The sequence below is a fragment of the Cydia strobilella genome, chromosome 4, assembly GCF_947568885.1.
Source record: "Cydia strobilella chromosome 4, ilCydStro3.1, whole genome shotgun sequence".
NCBI lineage: Eukaryota > Metazoa > Arthropoda > Insecta > Lepidoptera > Tortricidae > Cydia > Cydia strobilella.
The window spans coordinates 16,870,527-16,890,139 of record NC_086044.1 but is presented as its reverse complement, the minus strand read 5'-3'; the positions used below and the strand labels follow the sequence as shown (position 1 = coordinate 16,890,139).

Below are 19,613 nucleotides of genomic sequence, written 5' to 3'. Positions count from 1 at the left end.
TGGAGCGTAGATTACGAGATTACTCAGAGCAGTCAACCTAATGCAATGAGCGCAGATAAAATATGCTGTAACTACAAATGTTTGGTAAGAAACGTTTTTACGGAACCCCTGTCTTGCTGTCTTAAGATAAATTAAGGTTTCTCTCTAAACGTTCCGCTTAAAAACCTGCTACCGTATCTACGTAGGTCACAGATATTAACTATTTGGGTAAACGTCTAATAGGTATTACCTTTAAATGGTGATCGGGAAGATCGTCGCCTCGCCTGTAGACTAGTTCATCGAATCTCGGCCGATCTTCTGGTAGCATGAATTCTCGGATTTCCGTTAGGAGAGTATACTAAAACAGAAAGATAAATATGGGTAATTTTTTTAAAATTTATTTTTACCAGTTAATAACAAAGTAATCTTCAATATTTGACATCCCATTTGATTCAAATGATTGACAGTCTATCACCTCTAGGTATTTAATTACAATGAAGTAATAAATAAATATTTGAGGACAATCTTACACAGATCGACCTAACTCCAATCTTAGTAATACTATGACATACTTATAGTATAAATAAATTACTTGGATAACATCCATCATTCTTGATAAACAAACAAACAAAATTATTACTAGAATTTGAACTAGGGTCCTCCTGCATTACAACACAAGCAGGGTCACTACCAAATAGGCTAGGAAGCCATTATTAAGTAGGTATTAATTTATTTTCCTTAAATTTATTTAAGGCATACGCATATTTATATATCATCCCGTTTCAATTCGAAATACGAGGGAAGCAGAATTAATCTAAGATCAGCAATCCCACTGTCCAAGACAGTTGATAAATTGCCACTGATTTGCATAAGTAATTCCCATGGGTGTTGGGCCTTCGTGCGCAAGTCCGACTCGCACTTGGCCGGTTTTTGAATATATCTGGTTAATTATTTTTAGACATAAATTGACATAATATAGAGGATATTCACAGTCATTTTGTATAAAATTTGGACTAATCCATTCAGTCATTTTCAATTTAGAGCAGTTCAAAGTCAACTCTGGATTGTGAAATTTTTGAGCGTTTTCTAATAATTTGTTAGACCAAGTAGTGAGAATTTTAGACTATGTTATATATTTAATTGTAATCTACTCACAAAGCTCTTTCATTTGGTACCCCAAATGGTATGCTTCAAATAAAAAAGGCAAAAACTTTGTACTGCCGACTTTATGACGCTTTTATGACGTTCCACCACTTTAGAAGGTGACAACATGCATTTTGATAATCAGTAGACCATGCTGATTCCAACAATACCACTTGTCGGTATAAACCTTTTCGGTCCTACGAAAATCGTAAATAGGGTAGTTCTACGAATTGGCCTCTCCTCTAATCTTCCAACCCCTAATTTAAAGGGGTTACTATTAAAAATCCTGAAATATGTATCTGAGGGCATCTTTTAAACAATCTGCTTTTTACTGATTCCCCAGTGAGTTCAGTGAGTGAGATGAGTCAGAGACAAAATCGGTTTTTTTTTAGATATTAATAAATTCTCTAAGTAATTGAAAATGTTTATGCTTAATAAATCCACTATTGACATCATATCCCGAGAATTTTGTTTATCTGGTATAATCCAAATCCAAGTTATGAGGGTTCAAAAAACGACGAAGCGCTTCGCTTTGTTCGTCTTGGCGGGGGCACTACCGGGCCCCGAGATGCAGAGTTAACTTCCTATATGGGCCCAGTGGGAGCGTGACGTCGAGGTTCCATCTATGAATAATGACTGACCCAAAGAGAACCAATTAACGCGTGCCATTAAACAGAATCCGCTAACAGAGGACTCGGCTTAAGATAAATCGATTTTGGATACAATACCTAACTCGACATCGAAAGCGGTTAGTGTCTCAGTATGAATAATGACCTCGTTTTCAATTAATCATTGTAGCAGGTCAGTTTCGTATTAAGGGTCGTAATTGGTTACATGTATCACAATAAAATGAATACTTTTGGTACCGAAAATGTATACTATCTGTCCGATATAAAATCAATCACAACACAACAAATTGACAAGTTGTCGCTTTTTCTGGTTTGAAAATATGAAATGTCTAGAAACATTATCATTAGGCGATATAATTGGCCATGGTCTGGCTGGCCAATCATAGAAATAAGAGACACTGAAGGATAACTACCGCGTAGTTTTAATGTCTACTATTTATCTAAACACATGTGGCAATGTGTCTTGTGTGACGGTCCTGTGTAGTCAAGTTCAAACAAAACGCTGTACTACCTAGAAGTGCATAACCTGTAACTATTTATATTCGAAAAATTTCCCCTCAGTTACTTTTTTCCCTATACAGGAACGTGATATATTTGACGGGTTTACTAATGAATTTCCCAAAAAAATAATTGGCAAAATAACAACGAAATTTTACAGTTACCAAAACTCTTTATTAGTTAATGTTTAACAAATAATTAAGTACTTGGTCAAGTTTCATTTTACCAAGTATTATTTAGTCAAATGTCCTAACGATACATTTGACTAAATAATTCCCAAAATATTGCATGGCAGAATACGATATACATTCCAATAGAGAGTCTGCAGTATTTTTATTGTTGCTTTCATTTGAAATAATCTCGACCGTGGTTATTTTCATCATTTTGGTTATTTTCATAAAATCATAATGTAAATTTTACGCGAACGGGTGTTATTTGGCGTATTATAACCATTCAAATTTTTAGAAAAGACATAAAATAAAATTCTGTAATTAGGATTCAGTAATTAATAGTGTAGTCTGACCGGTAAACTTTTCTGTATCTTAGTTAGGATACTAGATAGGATGCTAGTTAGGAAGACTGAATTAAGACGAAAGTGGAGGACCCGCGCGAAATCGCCGTTTCTTACAAACGTAGTCCTCATTTTCCCCTCTGGATATTAACATTATTTGGGTTGAGTAAAATAGATAGCAAATAAGCAATTTATCGCATTATATGGAAATTAAAATACAAATGATAAATGATGAAAAAATACAGGACCTAAGTTTCAAAATTTAAAGTTTTTTTTAGCTTTCAAAAAGGAATAAAGTAAGGGTACCATTCAATTCCTTATATTTTATCAAAAAATAGATTGTATAGCAACTATATACATCAACGCAATATTTCACCGACAAAATCGTAATTTGACTTATTTTCCATACTTCAAGATGGGCTCTCAGTGACCTCAATGACGTCACGTTCACTTTATTGTTTTGTTAGGAGCGTTTCGCGAGTGAAGTACGACTGTCGGACTTTGGCTATCATTTCTGACTTTTGTATTGATTTAATGCTGTAGGTCCCATATATTATAGACATTTGATCCCAAAAAGAAACCTGATCGATTGATACCATTAATAAAAATTTGTCATCTAGCCTATTGAAAATATTTAGACACAATTTGTTGTATACCAATCACAGGTATGCCCCTACGTTTTTTTAGAATTTTTAATTATTATTATAAGAGTTGGGAGCATAAAAAAATTGTATGAAATCTGCTCTTTGCTCCTAATTTTTACAGCAATCAAAAAATCGAAAAAAGTCAAACGTAGGGGCATAGCTATGATTAATATACATCAAATTATTATGTAAAAATATTTTCCATAATGTCAGTGGGGCTACTGGAGAAGCGGCCATCCCCTTTCGTCTTAAGTAAGGTGTGTAAAGCGTTTTAAGCACTTTACGCATGTTTTTTAAATGCCTTACACACCTTCCTTAATTCAGTCGTCCTAACTGGTATCCTAACTAGGATGCGAACCTAAATGGACCAAAAAAATTGGAACTTTTCTCAGTAAAAAAATTTAACCGCCGAAATAACTGAAAAGAAATTTGGAAAATGAAACTACTGCGATAAGTTTTTTTGAAGTGAAATTTGGCGAAGAGTACGAGTATTTGGCCGAAAGGAAAGTATACCATTTGACGTCTATAACTATTAGCCTATCTTTTACAACTTAGTAAATAAGATGGCGGTGGTGACCTGTGTCTGCGGCAATGAAGGATCAACGCGACTTACTTTCTTGGATCTGATCTGATCTTCTCGCGGTACCTGCTTCAAAAACGGTGAGGAAGGCACCGGTGGCGAGCCGAGGCGTTGCATACTCCTCCATGTAGACTCGAGCAGGTCGCGCAGCACGGTGAAGAAGGCATCGGTGACGAGCCGCCGCGCCGCGTACTCCTCCATAATAGTACTAGCGCAGGCAAATCGCGCTGCGTCAGAGAATGGTCGACACGACATACTTTCTGCGGTGTGTCGAGCAAGTCACGAAGCACGGTGAGGAAAGCATCGGTAGCGAGCCGGCGCGCCGCGTACTCCTCCATGTAGTACGCTAGCGCGGGCAGGTCACTCTGCGGCAGTAGTGAACGCGCCTTCTGCTCCACTGCTGTCGATGCCGCGCCTCTTCGCTTGCCCCAACCGCTTATTCTAAAAACAAACAACACGATATTCATAAGGCAAGTTTTTCGTACTTATTTTTTTCATGGAAAATTGGACATGGCTTACAACGACCTATTTCAGACTCCAAAAGGCCCTTGAAGTATCATTGCCGACTAGCCATTGTTCACAAACCTTGGCGTCGCATCGCGCTCCCCGTAGGCGGTGCAGGCGTGCGGCACCTTGCCCACGTCTCGTACAAGCAGCGACATGCGCTTGTGGTACTTCAGCTGCGCGACGGCTTCATCGTGCGTCACGTCCACGAACGACTGCCCGTTCACTTCCAGAATTTGGTCGCCCACCTATATGCAACAAAGGCATCAATTATGGTGTTGTAGTAGGTAATAAATTCATTAATTTCTAGCCTGACAGGTCAACTACTCAACAACTATTCATTTTACTTACTGAATTAATAAAATCAACTGAATTCATTAAGTGGGTTGAAAATAAAATATTTATGTTCCATCGATACCTAATTATGTAATAAAATGAATTTCAACTGTCTAGCTATCACGGTTCATAAGATACAGCCTGGTGACAGACGGACAGACAGACGGACGGACAGCGGAGTCTTAGTAATAGGGTCCCTTTTTTACCCTTTGGGTACGCGGAACCCTAAAAATCACAGCTTCCTGATAGTATCTTAATTCATTTGTCTCTGGAGAACCTCGTAGCCTACAGTACCGTAAACCAACCTATAAGGGGACTTAGCTTAGAAGTACGTCCTCTGAAGTGTTTTTAGTTTAGTTTAGAAGGGATTTAGTTGTTGTATCACCTACTATAGGTATAATAGTGAACAAATCCTTATTAATGTAACTATTCTATAAGTCACTATTAAAACATAAAAATGGATTATCTGGTATGGTATAAATAGACGCATTTCGAACTTTTGAATTATTCTATATAAATTTCAAGAAGTTTCCTAATGAAATCTGGTTATAAATAACCGCGCAGCGATTTTCTCGTTTGATGAAAATTCTTAAAACATTGTTGGAGTTGGTTGGCAAAGTTATGAGTTTCGGATGTGGCGTGCGGCCGCGGGCGAGGAAGCTCAAACACCATAAATTTGCACCACACCTCGCTTCGAGCGCCACTCGCAGAGAGTAAATGTTTCCACGTTTTCTCTTAAACGCACCTAAGCTGGACTGGTGCCAGGTTAATTCCTACATTTCGATTACCTACGAGTAAGTAGGTACCTAATCCGTTTAGCTCCAAACGTCCAAGTAGCAACATTCCAATAATTGATATAAACTTATGGTCACCAATTGTACTTTTCTGAAGTTGCATAGCTTTTTTGTTGGAGTTCTTATACTTCTTATGGCTAACTTTCTGTCTCCATCATCAGCTCAATCGACTTTGCATTGCCATTAAAGTTACGTCAAGTAATGCAAAATAACAAGTAAACAATTTCCTCATTTTACCTGTCAGGTAGATATACTTAAAAACATTCTCAGAGTTATTACTTTGAATATCGGTATGGAAAACAGACATTTCCATAACAACGCTGAATTTTTGCTTAACGAGACCTACTTCGTTATAAGATGTGAGTATATAACACTTACCTACGGCTAGTCATTTATCTTTTTCCAGGTTGCTTGTTTGATAAACGCGTAAGATCTCATATTTTAACACAGACAAAAAAATAATCATTGGCCAAACGTACACCAATCTCATCAATATTGCCGGATTAAAATTTATAACTTGTAAACGTTTGGCTTTTTTAAATAGGACCTAGGTTTTACCTAAGGTAATTGAAATCTTAATATACTTAACTGTCACATAGACGAGTTTCCCGAAGCTACTCATTTTAAACGTAATTTAAAACTGGGATGTTCATATTTTCTTTTCGTCATCTTTTGCTCTGCCCGTGGCAGTTTTGCTGGAACAGCCGCTCTCATAAAATAAGAGCATGATAAAACTTTCACAAGCGACAGACGGGCGCTGCCTCGATATACCCACACAATAAGACGGCCCTGATTCTTATGGCAGAGCAATCGCCTCAGCTCAGGCTAACCAGGGGGTACCGTGAACATCGAAATTCGAAAATGATTTTAACCTCCATACGTCTTTATCTCATAGACTTGATCTCCTACCCCGTATATATTCATATTTCTCAATATGGGTCTTACTTTCAGTTTACTTGTTTACAGTCAGCGAGAGATGACTACGATACGCTACGGAGCGTTAACGATCGGCACGTTGGCTACGCGCCCTGATTAGCTTAGCACCCCTCTATACAAATATACATGCAAATATATAAATTATAATTACGCTCCGTAGCGTATCGTAGTCATCTCTCTCTATTACTTTTCCAAACTAGTGCAACAGTGACAGTTGCGTTTCGTTCGCTACGGAGCGTTAACGATTACACGTTGGATACGTACCCTGACCCATTCTCTTCATGCTATACATTCATTATAATATTGTCATGCAACATCTGCTTTCACCCATCACCTTTATTATGATTATAGTATAGGATAAATAAACATCTGAAAATGTTAGAAAGCCCATTTGAGTGGTTTGAAGATATCCCATAAGTTTCGTTAGAAATTTTACATGTTAAACGATCATGTTGGCTAAGTAATGTTCGTAGAAAAATAAAAAATAAGCGACACTGGTGGAGTGCTCCGGTAGGTATCTACTGTTCTAGTGTTCTCCTGAGTCCATTGCTTGCGCTCGGCAAGCAATTGCAATAAAATCCCTATATCTTGTCAGCGGCCTTAACTGACCTACTTTTTACATGAAGGATAAAGGAAATCCTATAAAGCCTTTGATGTAAACAATAATTTATATTTAGGAAGCGTACGTATCTGCAATCTTAAACATCCGCGAACAAATAAAATGTTTGGCGTAGACAGACGGCCGTAATGGCAACTTCCGAGGGTTAGATAACCGTTACGGTCTCATTTCTTGTTTATAAGGAACAAAATTAAACAGATGCAATATAATTAAGTACAGTAGATATACATGGAAATATCTACAGTATTGTGGAACGGGGACTAGGGGTAGTTCAATAAGAAAATTATTGTTAACCGTGTGGCTTAGTTGTACGCCTCAAACATACAAAAAAAGAAATGTCTTAAAAGTTCTTCTTAGAACCTATACCAAGTATCGGGTTAGCTTTAATCAAAAATATTGGTATGTTAACAAAAATAATAACTGTGATTGGAGTATAGTACAATGGACGAAGGCGGCATTTAAACTGAGTAAATATACAGAGATAACTAGACCTATGGCCAGCAGTCAACATGTTTCTTATGGATGATAAAAACAGAAGATGTACAGCTGCAGAGAAAAGGTACCCCACGTTTATACTAATTTACAGAACTTTTTATGTATGTATGTACTAACCATTAAACCAGCTCTGTCCGCTACCGAGTCCTTGTCCACGCCCGTGATGTAGATGCCGAGGCTGTACTCCAGGCCGCCTCGGATCATCAGCCCGAGCGACTGCCCAGGCTCGATACAGAGATCCACCTAAACATAGTAAATTACTAATTGTTAACCAAGTAGAACAATTATCGAACTTCACTTGTCGAGAGTCATATTACCATTAAGCTAATTATACGGTTTAACTCACGTATTTATATTTAATGCCTGAAAATGGAGAGCAAAAGGGCTCTTGTCGCGCGAGTGACTAAAAATACGTGAGTTAAGCCATAACGTAAAATTTGCTTAAAATATCCCTACTTAACTTAAAAGCACTGCGAGTAAACAGATTTTCAGTCCGGCATGGACTATTTATTCCTAATACGAGTATTAACTACCAAATTAATTAGTATAATAATGTCATGGATACAGGCGTAGGCGGAGAGCAGGAAACGTGTCAGCAGCCTCATTACGGCCACTAACGACAGTTTAGTGGGCAGTAGACCACGATTAGAATACCACCACGTGCCCCTCCCACCCTTATGTGTATTATATTACCGCATATTTACGACCCAAATATTGCGAGTAAATTTTATGAAACCCTAAAATCCTAAAGGTGTGTTAGAAATGTTGTCCGAATAAAAAAATTACATTTTACTATACATATACCAACCGTCTTGCAACGAATTATTCCGTGACTAGCTTTTGCCCGCGACTTCGTCTGCGTGGAATCAGTAACAGCAGCTAGAGTAGGTTAGTTTAGCGCCTGGATAAAGTGTAATAGCAATCATTCAATTTGAGCATAAGCTTAATTGCTTGACATCAATTATCAGGCAATTCATTAAATCTCTCAATTTCACCCCCCTTTTAGGGATGATTTCCGATATAAAAACTATCCTTCCAAAAGCAAGTCCTTGAAATCCTAGCTGAGACAACTTAACTTCCTAGTGTAGCTTGTTTCTCTAGTGTGCATTTAGTTAAGTTTACTGTAGCATTAAGTACCTTACCTATATTATGTATAGTTCTCAGTGAGAGCGTTTTAGGAGGTAGGTGCATATGTTTTGGACTGTATCTTATTATCATTTGCTATTATTGTAAGTACTTACTTCTGTTGTTTCTCTAATAAAGAAAATAAAAAAAAAAAAAATCCTATGTCCTTCTCCGGGACTGAAACTGTCTCTATGCCAAATTTCAACTAAATCGGTTCAGCGGTTTAAGCGTGAAGACGTAACACACAGACAGATAGACTTTCGCATTTATAATATTACTAGCTTTTGCCCGCAACTTCGTCTGCGTGAAATTAGTAATTTGGGTACCTTAATTCTTAAACAAATCTGCTTTTTAATACATCCTTTTTTCACCCCCAAATTGGTCCACACTATACATTTCCACCCCATTTTTAACACCCTTAAGGGATGATTTCGGGGATAAAATTATTCTATATCCTTTCCCACAGCTCAAACTATCCCCATATCAAGTTTCATCTAAATCGGTTCAGCGGTTATTGATTCCCCATACAAATTTCCACCCCCCTTTTCACCCCCTTGAGGGGTGAGTTCTGGGATAAAAAGTATCCTATGTCCTTCCCGGGACTCAAACTATCTGTATACCAAATTTCAACGAAATCGGTTCAGCGGTTTAAGCGTGAAGAGGTAACACACAGACAGACAGACAGACTTTCGCATTTATAATATTAGTATGGATTAGTATTAGGTTCATAAAATAATAAATTTCGCTTTATATAATTCTACTATAGAACCTATAAGTACTGTTCTGTATGTACAGGTTCTATTTTACAGAAAATTCTTATCTCATTCTTATATTTCATTGAAATAAGCACCTCAAAAGTCTCAAATAGGTACGTAAATGAAGTTAGCGCGGCGACACTGTAAATACCTTTATCAGTTGCCATCAATTTAGCATTCATATTTCCTGCCATTGATTTGGAACAAGTTTTAATCGAGTTTTGATTCGGTGCCAAGCGGAGACAAGTTTGTTATTGTTGCCGGCACGAGCATCTAACTGGCGAACTGCGCTTCCGTAGATAAACTGCTCTTATATAATTATACATCTAGACTGGCTCTGTCACAAGACTAACTTAGATTAGGTGGCAAACAATGGAATAAACTGCAGATAGGATCGGTCACAAAATGTTGCAATAGAGCTACGATTGTTTTGCACTTATGTATTAGTTAATACTTACGTTATACCTAAGTTATTGAAAGCTAGCACTGTTTGTGACCTGTGTATAGAGCGGTTAGAATACTGTACAAACATGGATAGAGGAATTGTAGGATATTGAGCAGGGCCGTGTTGCATAATAAACTACAACTAATATTACAAGCGGAACTCCTTTTCTAATAAGTGGAATTAGAAAAGAGTTTGACCTGTAATATTAGTTGTAGTTTATTATGCAACACTGCCCAGGTCATAGCTTTCGTTCTTATCATGGAAAAGTTATGTTGTAGAGCCGATTAAAAGTGGGTTATAATGTAAAGTACATGGACACTTAGTACTTGCTGTGATGTGATGTTACCCTCATATCGGTTCCTGTAGGCGAAATCCGGTAGGAGCAGTATCATTATTAGCATTCAGTGTCCGGTTCGTAGTTGTGTCGTGTATCGAGCGGTCCTTGCTGGTCAAGGGCCTGACACTCTTTGATAGAGAAAGATAGTCTTATTGCGATTCCTATAAGAGGAAAGAGAAAATAGTGCCATGCTTTGTCCTTATCACCGACCGGGTTTTTTTTTCATGGTCGGGTTATGGCAGCATAGGTAGGAGGCGATGGCGAAATACCGAAATTTTTAAGAGTGAAAGAGAAAAAGGATTATGCTGCTATACATTAACCTGTCAATACATGAATATGTCTTTCTCTTACCCCTGGTCGCTCGGTTTCATGTCTATAACTACTATACTATGTCTAAGGTTGCTGGTGCTTTGCTTGGCGGCGACGGCTGCGACTGCGACGCGGGCCGCTCGTAGCGGTCCACACGAGTACGGGGTGTTCCTGCCGTACGCATTATCAGTAGAGAAACCGCTATAGGCGTGACATGTAATTACCCTGCGTATTGAGCGATCCTTGCTGGCGGAGCGCGACTGGCGCGGCGGCGGCGGCGGCGGCGACGCGGGCCGCCCGTAGCGGTCCATCCACGAGCAGGAAGCGCGCCCCACCAGGGCGCCCGCCGTGCGCACCGTCATCGTCAGCTGCCGACATGACTTCAGCATCTAAATAATAATAAAAAAAATATATATTATATTTAATTAGTTAAAATATAGATTTACAAAGCAAATAGTATTATTGTCGTAAGGAGATCTGTTTACTCGTCGCATGTTCTCATGTAGCAAACTATACTTCTGATGGTCCCTATGGCAGTTCCTTCAAGTCTGTATTACTTGGCTTAATTTAAAAAAAATTGTAGAAATAACTTTTTACCATATTTTTATTACTTAAATGTTACATTTCTAAATAAATTAATGAGCGAAACTTCCAAAAAATGTCTACAAACATTTCACGTGACAGCTACTTGATATAAAAATGAACCGTCATAGGAAGCATCATTTGACGCGTGAGGTATACCTATATATAGTAAACGCGAAGGAAGTTGTGATTATTAGGCACAGGAACAACACCACTAATTTTCATGTTTAACTGTCAAATTTTTTAAAAGATGTAGAGTAAGATTTTTTGTAATGTATCCTTATTTTCTATATACTTACTTTACTCTTTGATCGTTATCCAAGAGTTGTATCTAATGTCTTAGTGAACTTACCTATGTGTATAAATAAACAACAAAACCATCGAGCGTTCCGTAACGAGGATTCAATTGAGGAAATGGATGACGCATTACTTATTTATACGAGAGAAGTATATCGACGGAAATAACCTCTAGCTTACTACTTAGACTCGATGCATTATTTAACTACAGCTATATGTATAAAAAACGTGTTGCTTTTATTATCTTTATTGTTTTGTTTTGTTATTTTGTTACTTACCAATGATATGGATAATGTGTCTCAAATAAAGTTTTCAATTTCAATTTAAGGCCGTTCATCCGTCCGTCACATTTCGCAAGAAAGAACTGGAAAGACCATCATGCGCGCCAAGTGTCAATGTTGATCGATTTTTATTTATTTAAAAACGTTGCCTTACAATATCGAAATTCGAAAACGGTCAAATTACTATTTAAGTTAAGATTGTTTTTCTGTTTTTTTTTGTTTATAATATAAGTAACCGAGTAAAGTTGGATTAAAAGTCCTAGTTAGAGGTTACTTTGGGAATTCATTGTATCGAGGTGTCATAAATGTATCGAAAGCTTATTAATTAAATATAATATAATCAAGAACTGCATATATTTTTCACGTCTACGAATATCAACGTCACTTAGAAAAATATGATCATATAAGGAGATTTTTCGCCTTCTGGCTTAGGGAACGGCCTTAAACAGATAAACAGGCTTCATTATCTTTGAAGTAGGAATTTATTTAAGTACAGTGGAAACTGGATAAGTGGAACCTGGGTTAGTGGAAAACCTCTTTAAGTGGACCCAAGTTCTCGGGTCCAGTCCCTTGGCAACGAATTACCTCTATAAGTGGAATTTTGGGACCTCTATAAGCGAAATCCATTTTTTCGAAAATTTCTTATTTTTACCTCTGTAACTGGAAGCAGCCATCTTTGAAACCTCTATGAGTGGAATAGCTCGGCGTTATAAAATTTGTATTTTTAATAAACCGTCACAAGGAGGGTAGTTTGTTTTGTTCAGTTTGGTTCTTTTGGCCGTGGTGGGGTGCCGTGCTGTTAGATAAGCAATGCCCAAGCGCAAAATCAAGTGTTTATCTCTTCAGGATGAATTAAAAATTATAAATGTGGTAAAATGTGACTCAGGTCAACAAACCAAAATGACGGATTTTTTGTTTAAATATAAGTTACTTTATAACAAAGGACATATATTATTTTTGTATACGAGTACTGTGGATTATTTACAGTAAATATTGCTTTTTTTAAAGTCAGGATTAGGTACATGCCTATTTTTTGTTAATACATGTTACATACATTTTTAATAAAAGATGATTGTTTAAGTCTTAATCTTATATTTGACCATAACGTGACCTCTATAAGCGACATTACTAGCATCCACAACCTCTGTTAGTGAGAGCCTCTGTAAGTGAGAAAACGTTTTATTTGAACCTGGTTTAGTGGAAAACTGGATAAATGGAAAACCTGGATAAGCGGAACTAAACAGCCGGTCCCATGCGATTCCACTTATCCAGTTTCCACTGTATTTCATTTGATTCTCTGAAGCCAAACAATACGTTTGTTTTGGCAATACCCAATGTTGTCGCAAGTCGTCCAATAAGCCTAATCGGCGAAAACTGCGTCGTCGTGAATCGATGGTGGTGCCTCGCACATAGTTAGCCGACAATACCTTTATAAAATGCAAACCGGTAAAATATGAGTTACGAAAGCCGTCTCCCAAATCAATTTTTTGCAATTTGCACAGGTGTATAATATAGCATGTGCAGAACTGTTGTCGCGCAGAAATTGTCGTGGGGAAAAGGGAAGGAAGGCTACATTCAGCTAAATTAAACCTTTTTTTTATTAATAAGAACGGTTTTGACACCAATTACACTTGTACGGTTACAATTACAATTGCGGCGTATAAATTGTTAAATTTTACAAAATACATGTAATAGTTACATAGTTCTATTTGTGTAAACACACAATCCTCACACTGTTTCGCAGTAAGTGAGGTATCGTCTGCAAACAATACTATATTATGGCAGGTCATTAATGTAGATAAGGAACAGGAACGACCCCAAAATTGATCCCTGCGGTACACCCATAGAGACCAATGACCCCGATGATCGCTGTCCATTCACATCGACCCTTTGTATTCTACCGTGTAAGTAGGACTTAATTAAATTTAGTGCCGATCCTCTTACTCCATAATAGTGCAGTTTACTGATCAATGTTTCATGACAGACGCAATCGTGGCCTTAGATAAATCACAGAAGATACCTAAAGCATCTTGTGACTCCTCCCAGGTGTAGACGTGTTAAGTATAGCACGTATGTGCTAAGTATAGCACTAATGTTTATTAGTGTGTATTCTCTAGTATATAAGGTTAACGTACCTACCTACTCCAAATAAAGTGATTTCATCTATGACTTTCGTTGTTATCATTTCTCTCCAACTCCCGTCCCTACATGGCGACGCTGCCAGTAGCCGCGGTGAGCGCGTGTTTTAGTGTCAAATACCGCGAAATAATTTGGACTCAATAAAAATGTGCGGAAAATTCTAAATAATCTTCTAACATAAAGCAATGGACATATTTTTGTATGGTTTGTGTTTTTGCAATAAATTCGATTGGACCATATAATAAAAATCGTACCGTATTTTCTTTTACATTACCTGCCCCATCCATACACATCATAAATCCTGCGAGCCGTTTCTGCAGCGCTGGTGCCACGGTCACGGTGGAACTCGTATTCGTAATTAAATAACGCGATATTTTAGTTCTCCATATTGTGAACAGAACGATGTCAAAAAAAAAGAAATGACGCGATAACAAATAAATTTCAAAAAAACACAAGTTAGCCAGCTTAAATTTAAAATAAATTTGAAATTGGAATTTAACAATCTACAACTGATTGTTGAATTTTCCAAAATATAAGTAATTTCTTACTAGAAGGTGATATTTCAAGTAGGACAGATTCCATTTCATTCCAAAAAAGGAAGAAATGTAGGTTTTCATAAATATTTGCAAGAGCAAACGGACCAAAGGAATAGGTAATAGTTGAATTTATCGAGCATTTTTTCTTTTTTATGCCTTGCGAAACTACGTACGTATATACCTAACTTAAAAACTACGTTACGTATATTTCAGCTATGCAAAGAGTATGTGCCTGTATATTATTGTCGCTTTAGCGATCTTGCGTGCTATATTTAGTAACGAATACGATAAAAGCCTGTGACGCTCAGCAGCACATTGAATCCCTTAAGATTAGTGAAAGCCGCTTCGGTCAATGAAGGCTGCGGGTGAATCAGATGACGTCAGCGCGGGGGCGACAGTCGGCACGCGCCGGCGACACGCGCAGCCTGCGCGGCGCGTCGCGCGTCTCCCTAAATACGAGTCTAGTCTCCACTAACCAACCTAATTGTCTGGCTGACGTCATAAAAATGTTTAGCTATAGGTATGCAGATAAGTCAAGTCAGATTACAGCTGTGAGAGAAAGAGCGTTGTATTTGCATAGCTTACAGCATCAAGTTAGAAGATTATTCTGAATTAAAAGAGCGACACGGGGTGCTTGGTTTTAAATTTCTGTTTTAGTGCCCATCATGCATTGTATTTGTTTATATTATGACTAGATAAGTATACTCTTAAATAAATAACAAATTAATATTATATGTCAATTTTCCACAGATCGACCTAGTCCCACAGTAAGCTTAATAAGGCTTGTGATGCGAGTACTAGACGACGATATATATAATCGAACGAGCGAGTGAAGTATTCAACTTGGAACATGCGGCTGGCTAGGGCTAGGGGCACGTCACGTCCCGGAATTTCGATGTTTTTGAGCTGAATTATCACAGGATAGTTTGATGGACAATAACTAAAGTAAATTTGTTCTAATTTAAATGAAATTGGGTAAACGTGTAGTTGAGGGCATTATATTATAGTCATTAAATTATGAGCAGGCTCGATTAAGGGGTTATTGAGCTAGAAGAGCTTAGAAGGCTAAAAAGCTATTTGTGAGGGGTCTTGCTATTCTGGTCAAATTTATTTGCAAGAAAGTATGGTCGAGTTTGGTATTAAATGAAAGTGCTCGGCTTCTAATGTTGTTTTTAAATACCTACCATTTTATAATAATTTGCAAGATAAAAACATTTGATATTTGACAAGAAACATTACGGCTTACCACAGATACAGTTTATTTTAATCTCTATGGTGACTTACATCTATCAGTTAAGGGCTTGCAATAAATCGCGCGCGATTTTCGATCCATTGCCGACTAAGTAGGTGCAACAAACTCAATCGCTCTATATAATTTTTGCCAAACCGCGAGTTCTCAGTTCGCGCGGGGTGAACTACTAGTACACCTATGTATAAATACTTATATACATAGAAAACATCCATAACTCAGGAACAAATATTTGTGATGAACACGCAAATTAATGCCCTTACCAGGACCTGGGATCTCTTGTTTCGTAGGCAGGGTCACTAACGGCTAGGAGGCAGTCATATATTAATTTAAAAAAACACTTGAAACCATTCACTTTGTCTAGTCCTCGAATCACTGCTTCCTTCATACCTATTTTGTTTTTATTATATGTGTAAATATTCATGAACTACCTAGAAACGTCAATTTGTCTCGTCATTAGTTTAATTACTTACTCAAGATAGCGCAATATACCGCAATAAAATTACCCTCTACTAATCTAGTTGACACATCAACAGGGAAATAGGTCTCTTTACCGTCAAATAGCGAAGCGCCACAAAAAGTGGCGTTTCAAGGGAGTGATGTCGTAAATCAGCCGATAACGCGGAGTACGGAAGGAACAGTCCGCCGACATCGCGAAAATAGTGGCGCCTTGGCCGCCCAGCGCCCACGGCAGCGGAGCGCTAGTCGTAGGACCTTATGTGACAGGGCCTCCGTGTAAAGCACGCTTTAAAAAAGTTTAAACCGCAAATATATAAATGTAATATTTCATTTTAAGTAACGTAAACTCGTGTAAAGCAAAGCCTATTTTAGCTTCAAAGGCTTGTCCTCGTTGGAAATTACGTATGACAATTTGACGTAATCAGATTGAATCGGAATAAAACGAAGTCTTTGTATATATAGTTTCCCCCATTTTATATTTCACTATTTCCAGGGCCTTTTTCTAGGGAGGTGTAAAAAAAGTTAAGGCACTTAGGGAGTACAAGGAGCGGCAGGGAGAGGCAGGGTACATGAAAATTAGGGCACTAGCAGTAGTGTAGTCCGAAACGGGTTTATTTTTTAAATCAATGATCGTTCCTACCTTAAACACTATCCAAAATTCTAGAAAAAGTCACTTACTCGTAATCTCTCATGCTCGTATTTCTCACTTATAGTTTTACTTGCTTTGGCACCAATAAATGTTTATTATTACTTAGCGATGTTGGCTCATTCCACTTATCCAAGGACAATTATTATTTTACTTCGATGAAGGGAACGGACTTACTGAACTAATACAAACTTTGTCTCTATTGGCTCTCCCGTAAACGAAAGTTAGATAGGCTTCGGTATATACTATTTCATATTGGCTTACTACAGCCGCCTTGTACCTACCGTAAATTAAAGTTGTAGATGTATCGCCGAACGTTGATATTTCGAGCGACGGTAGTAGAAAGTTAACAACCTTTGGTGCAAATATTATTGGTAGTCATTTCCGAAGTTACTTTATTAATTTGAGCGATTGCTCTGAAGTTGCTTTAATTACTTGGTAGCTAAAGCCGTTATATTAAGGCGGCGCCGCGTAACTTCGCGGTATAGGTACTTGTAATAATATTTGTCATTCGGAAATACATTCCCAGTCGTCTCTATCACTCATAGCCAGAGTACGACGAGAACAAAGAAAAAGTTTAGATTTTTGAACTCAACAGTTAACCAGTTGTTTAGTAATATAATATGTGGCGCTCTCGTGCTAAATCGTCGTTTGATGCCACGCACTCGTCGCCCTTTGCATGTCAAATTTTCTTTAAGCGCAATTACGCGAACCGAGTTAAACACGACTGTGCTGGAAAACCCCGAAATGCTAAATTATACATTGTTTTAGTACAGTTAACTTGTATCAAACTTATATTACTCACATATTGGCATCGTTAAGGTGAATAATTTGATTTATTTAAAAAAAATCAGATGACATAAATGTACCTAAAAGGAAACACACCAATTTACTTCTTAGTTCACTGAGACACCTGTTATAAGTCTGTTTTAGTATTAAGAGTATTTAGATAAGGGTGGGCAGAAAAATTGATATGTACCTATTATAGGTACACAAACGTTATATATTTCGGAATATCCGTTAATCCTGATAGATTAGATTAAATGTCGCTCGGGCTACACCCTAATTTTTGTATTGACACTATTGACAGCTAATATCTTTCTCGACATTGTGCCATATAGGCATTTTTCGTATCTGTTTCGTATTTGCTACGTTAGCATATAACTTCTAACTTTACCTATTATCTGGCTCTGTTTTGGATAACGAAAAAATGCCCGAAAGTCCATAAGTAACAGGAAGACTTCTAGCAGCGTGTAACGAATTTGGTATATATATTGTGGGTAATATTTGTAAAACATAACAGGACAAGATTTCTTTTTCATCCGTCAGATTTTGACTTTTAAAAGATTTTTTTTAACAGAAACCGTTTTGCTACCGTAACTTCCGTAATGATTACAACTATTAATATAAGTACACCTAAATTGTGATCCGTTGAATAAATCATATGTCATTTATGTTTCAATTAATTTTAATATGCTTTCTATGCCGAATGACTTGTGGGCCAAGATAACCACGGAGTGGGTGCTCCACGAGTCAAACCCCCGGCAGACCTCGTTATTAATTGTCTGCTGACATATCTATAATCTTAACCTTTAGAACTTTAATCTAACGTCCTGACCACTAGACCGACCGGCCACGCGCGGGGGCTGCGGGTGGCCTAGTGGTCACGCAGGACGATAGCCGCTTAAGCTGAAGATGTGGGTTCGATTCCCGCCTCGGCCACCGGTGGACTTGGTCACTTTTTCTTTAGTGTAAATATCTATTTCAGTTTATAATTTATATATAGTAGTGTGACTTCTTAAAAAACACATCAAAATATTTTATAAAAGAATTTGATTTGTTCCCTAGTTGGCTTGACCTTTAGCTTCCGAAAATGTCATCTTTTCTAATATAAGCTGAAAGTGGAGTGCTATGGCGCAGCACTCACATATCCTTGTAATCTTCGCTCTAATCGCGACTACGAGCTACGGCGCGGACGGTTGCCAGCTTGCGAACTACACTCTCGGGCCAATTCGAGTTTTAGTTATTCCATCTGTTTTTTATATGATATGAGGTCCTCACATATCAAATTGGCGAATTATATGGCAATAATCACAACGATTTTTTTTAATGAAACTATATCAAAGTATATACCATCGCTATCTATGCTCTTTTGCCATCTCATCTTTCAATTCTTCGTTATCAACTTGGGTCTCCAGCGGTCCACGGGGCTTGTTCTGTTGGTCAAAATCTCCAGAACGAAATCGCTGGAGAACCAAAATCGTACCGTATTTTCTTTTACAGTACCTGCCCCATAGACATCATTAATCCTGCGATCCCTGCGAGCCGTTTCTGCAGCACTGGTGCCACGGTGGAACTCGTATTTGTAAATAGTGCGATATTTTAAGTTCTCCATATTGTGAACAGAACGATGTGAAAAAAAAAACAAATGACGCGATAACAAATAAATTTCAAAATTCGAACACAAGTAAGCCAGGAGCTTAAATTTGAAGTAATGAATTCCTAGCCAAACGCCAGATTTTTTGAACCAGTGGCCAGTTCGCCGAACGCCAATTTCATATGTAAGGACCTAATACTAACGTCACTTTTGACACTGACAGATCAGTATCATATCGGAAACAGATCAAATAACTAAAACTCGAATTGGCCTGTCTGCCCTTCCGTGCGAACATAGGCGCCTTCATTACAGTTGCCCGGCTACTCTATTGTGCTGCTGAGAGTATTCCCAGTGGAGCAATATGGCCTAAGATGATACTATGAATTTATGAAACACTGTAAGCTATGC

General features: G+C 37.8%; 1 protein-coding gene across 9 annotated transcripts in view; it reads right to left on the bottom strand.

The window, feature by feature from the left end:
* The window catches only part of LOC134740712 (whirlin), a 118,196-nt gene that overhangs the window by 52,593 nt on the left and 45,990 nt on the right, over positions 1–19,613 (bottom strand). For all 9 annotated transcript variants that reach the window (XM_063673290.1, XM_063673281.1, XM_063673282.1 and 6 more), the window contains exons 7-11: positions 10,864–11,028; positions 7,786–7,911; positions 4,570–4,736; positions 4,242–4,425; positions 230–337 (exon numbers count right to left, since the gene is read on the bottom strand). In XM_063673290.1, the coding sequence (XP_063529360.1) occupies positions 230–337; positions 4,242–4,425; positions 4,570–4,736; positions 7,786–7,911; positions 10,864–11,028 (750 nt within the window). The remainder of the gene's footprint in view (positions 1–229; positions 338–4,241; positions 4,426–4,569; positions 4,737–7,785; positions 7,912–10,863; positions 11,029–19,613) is intronic.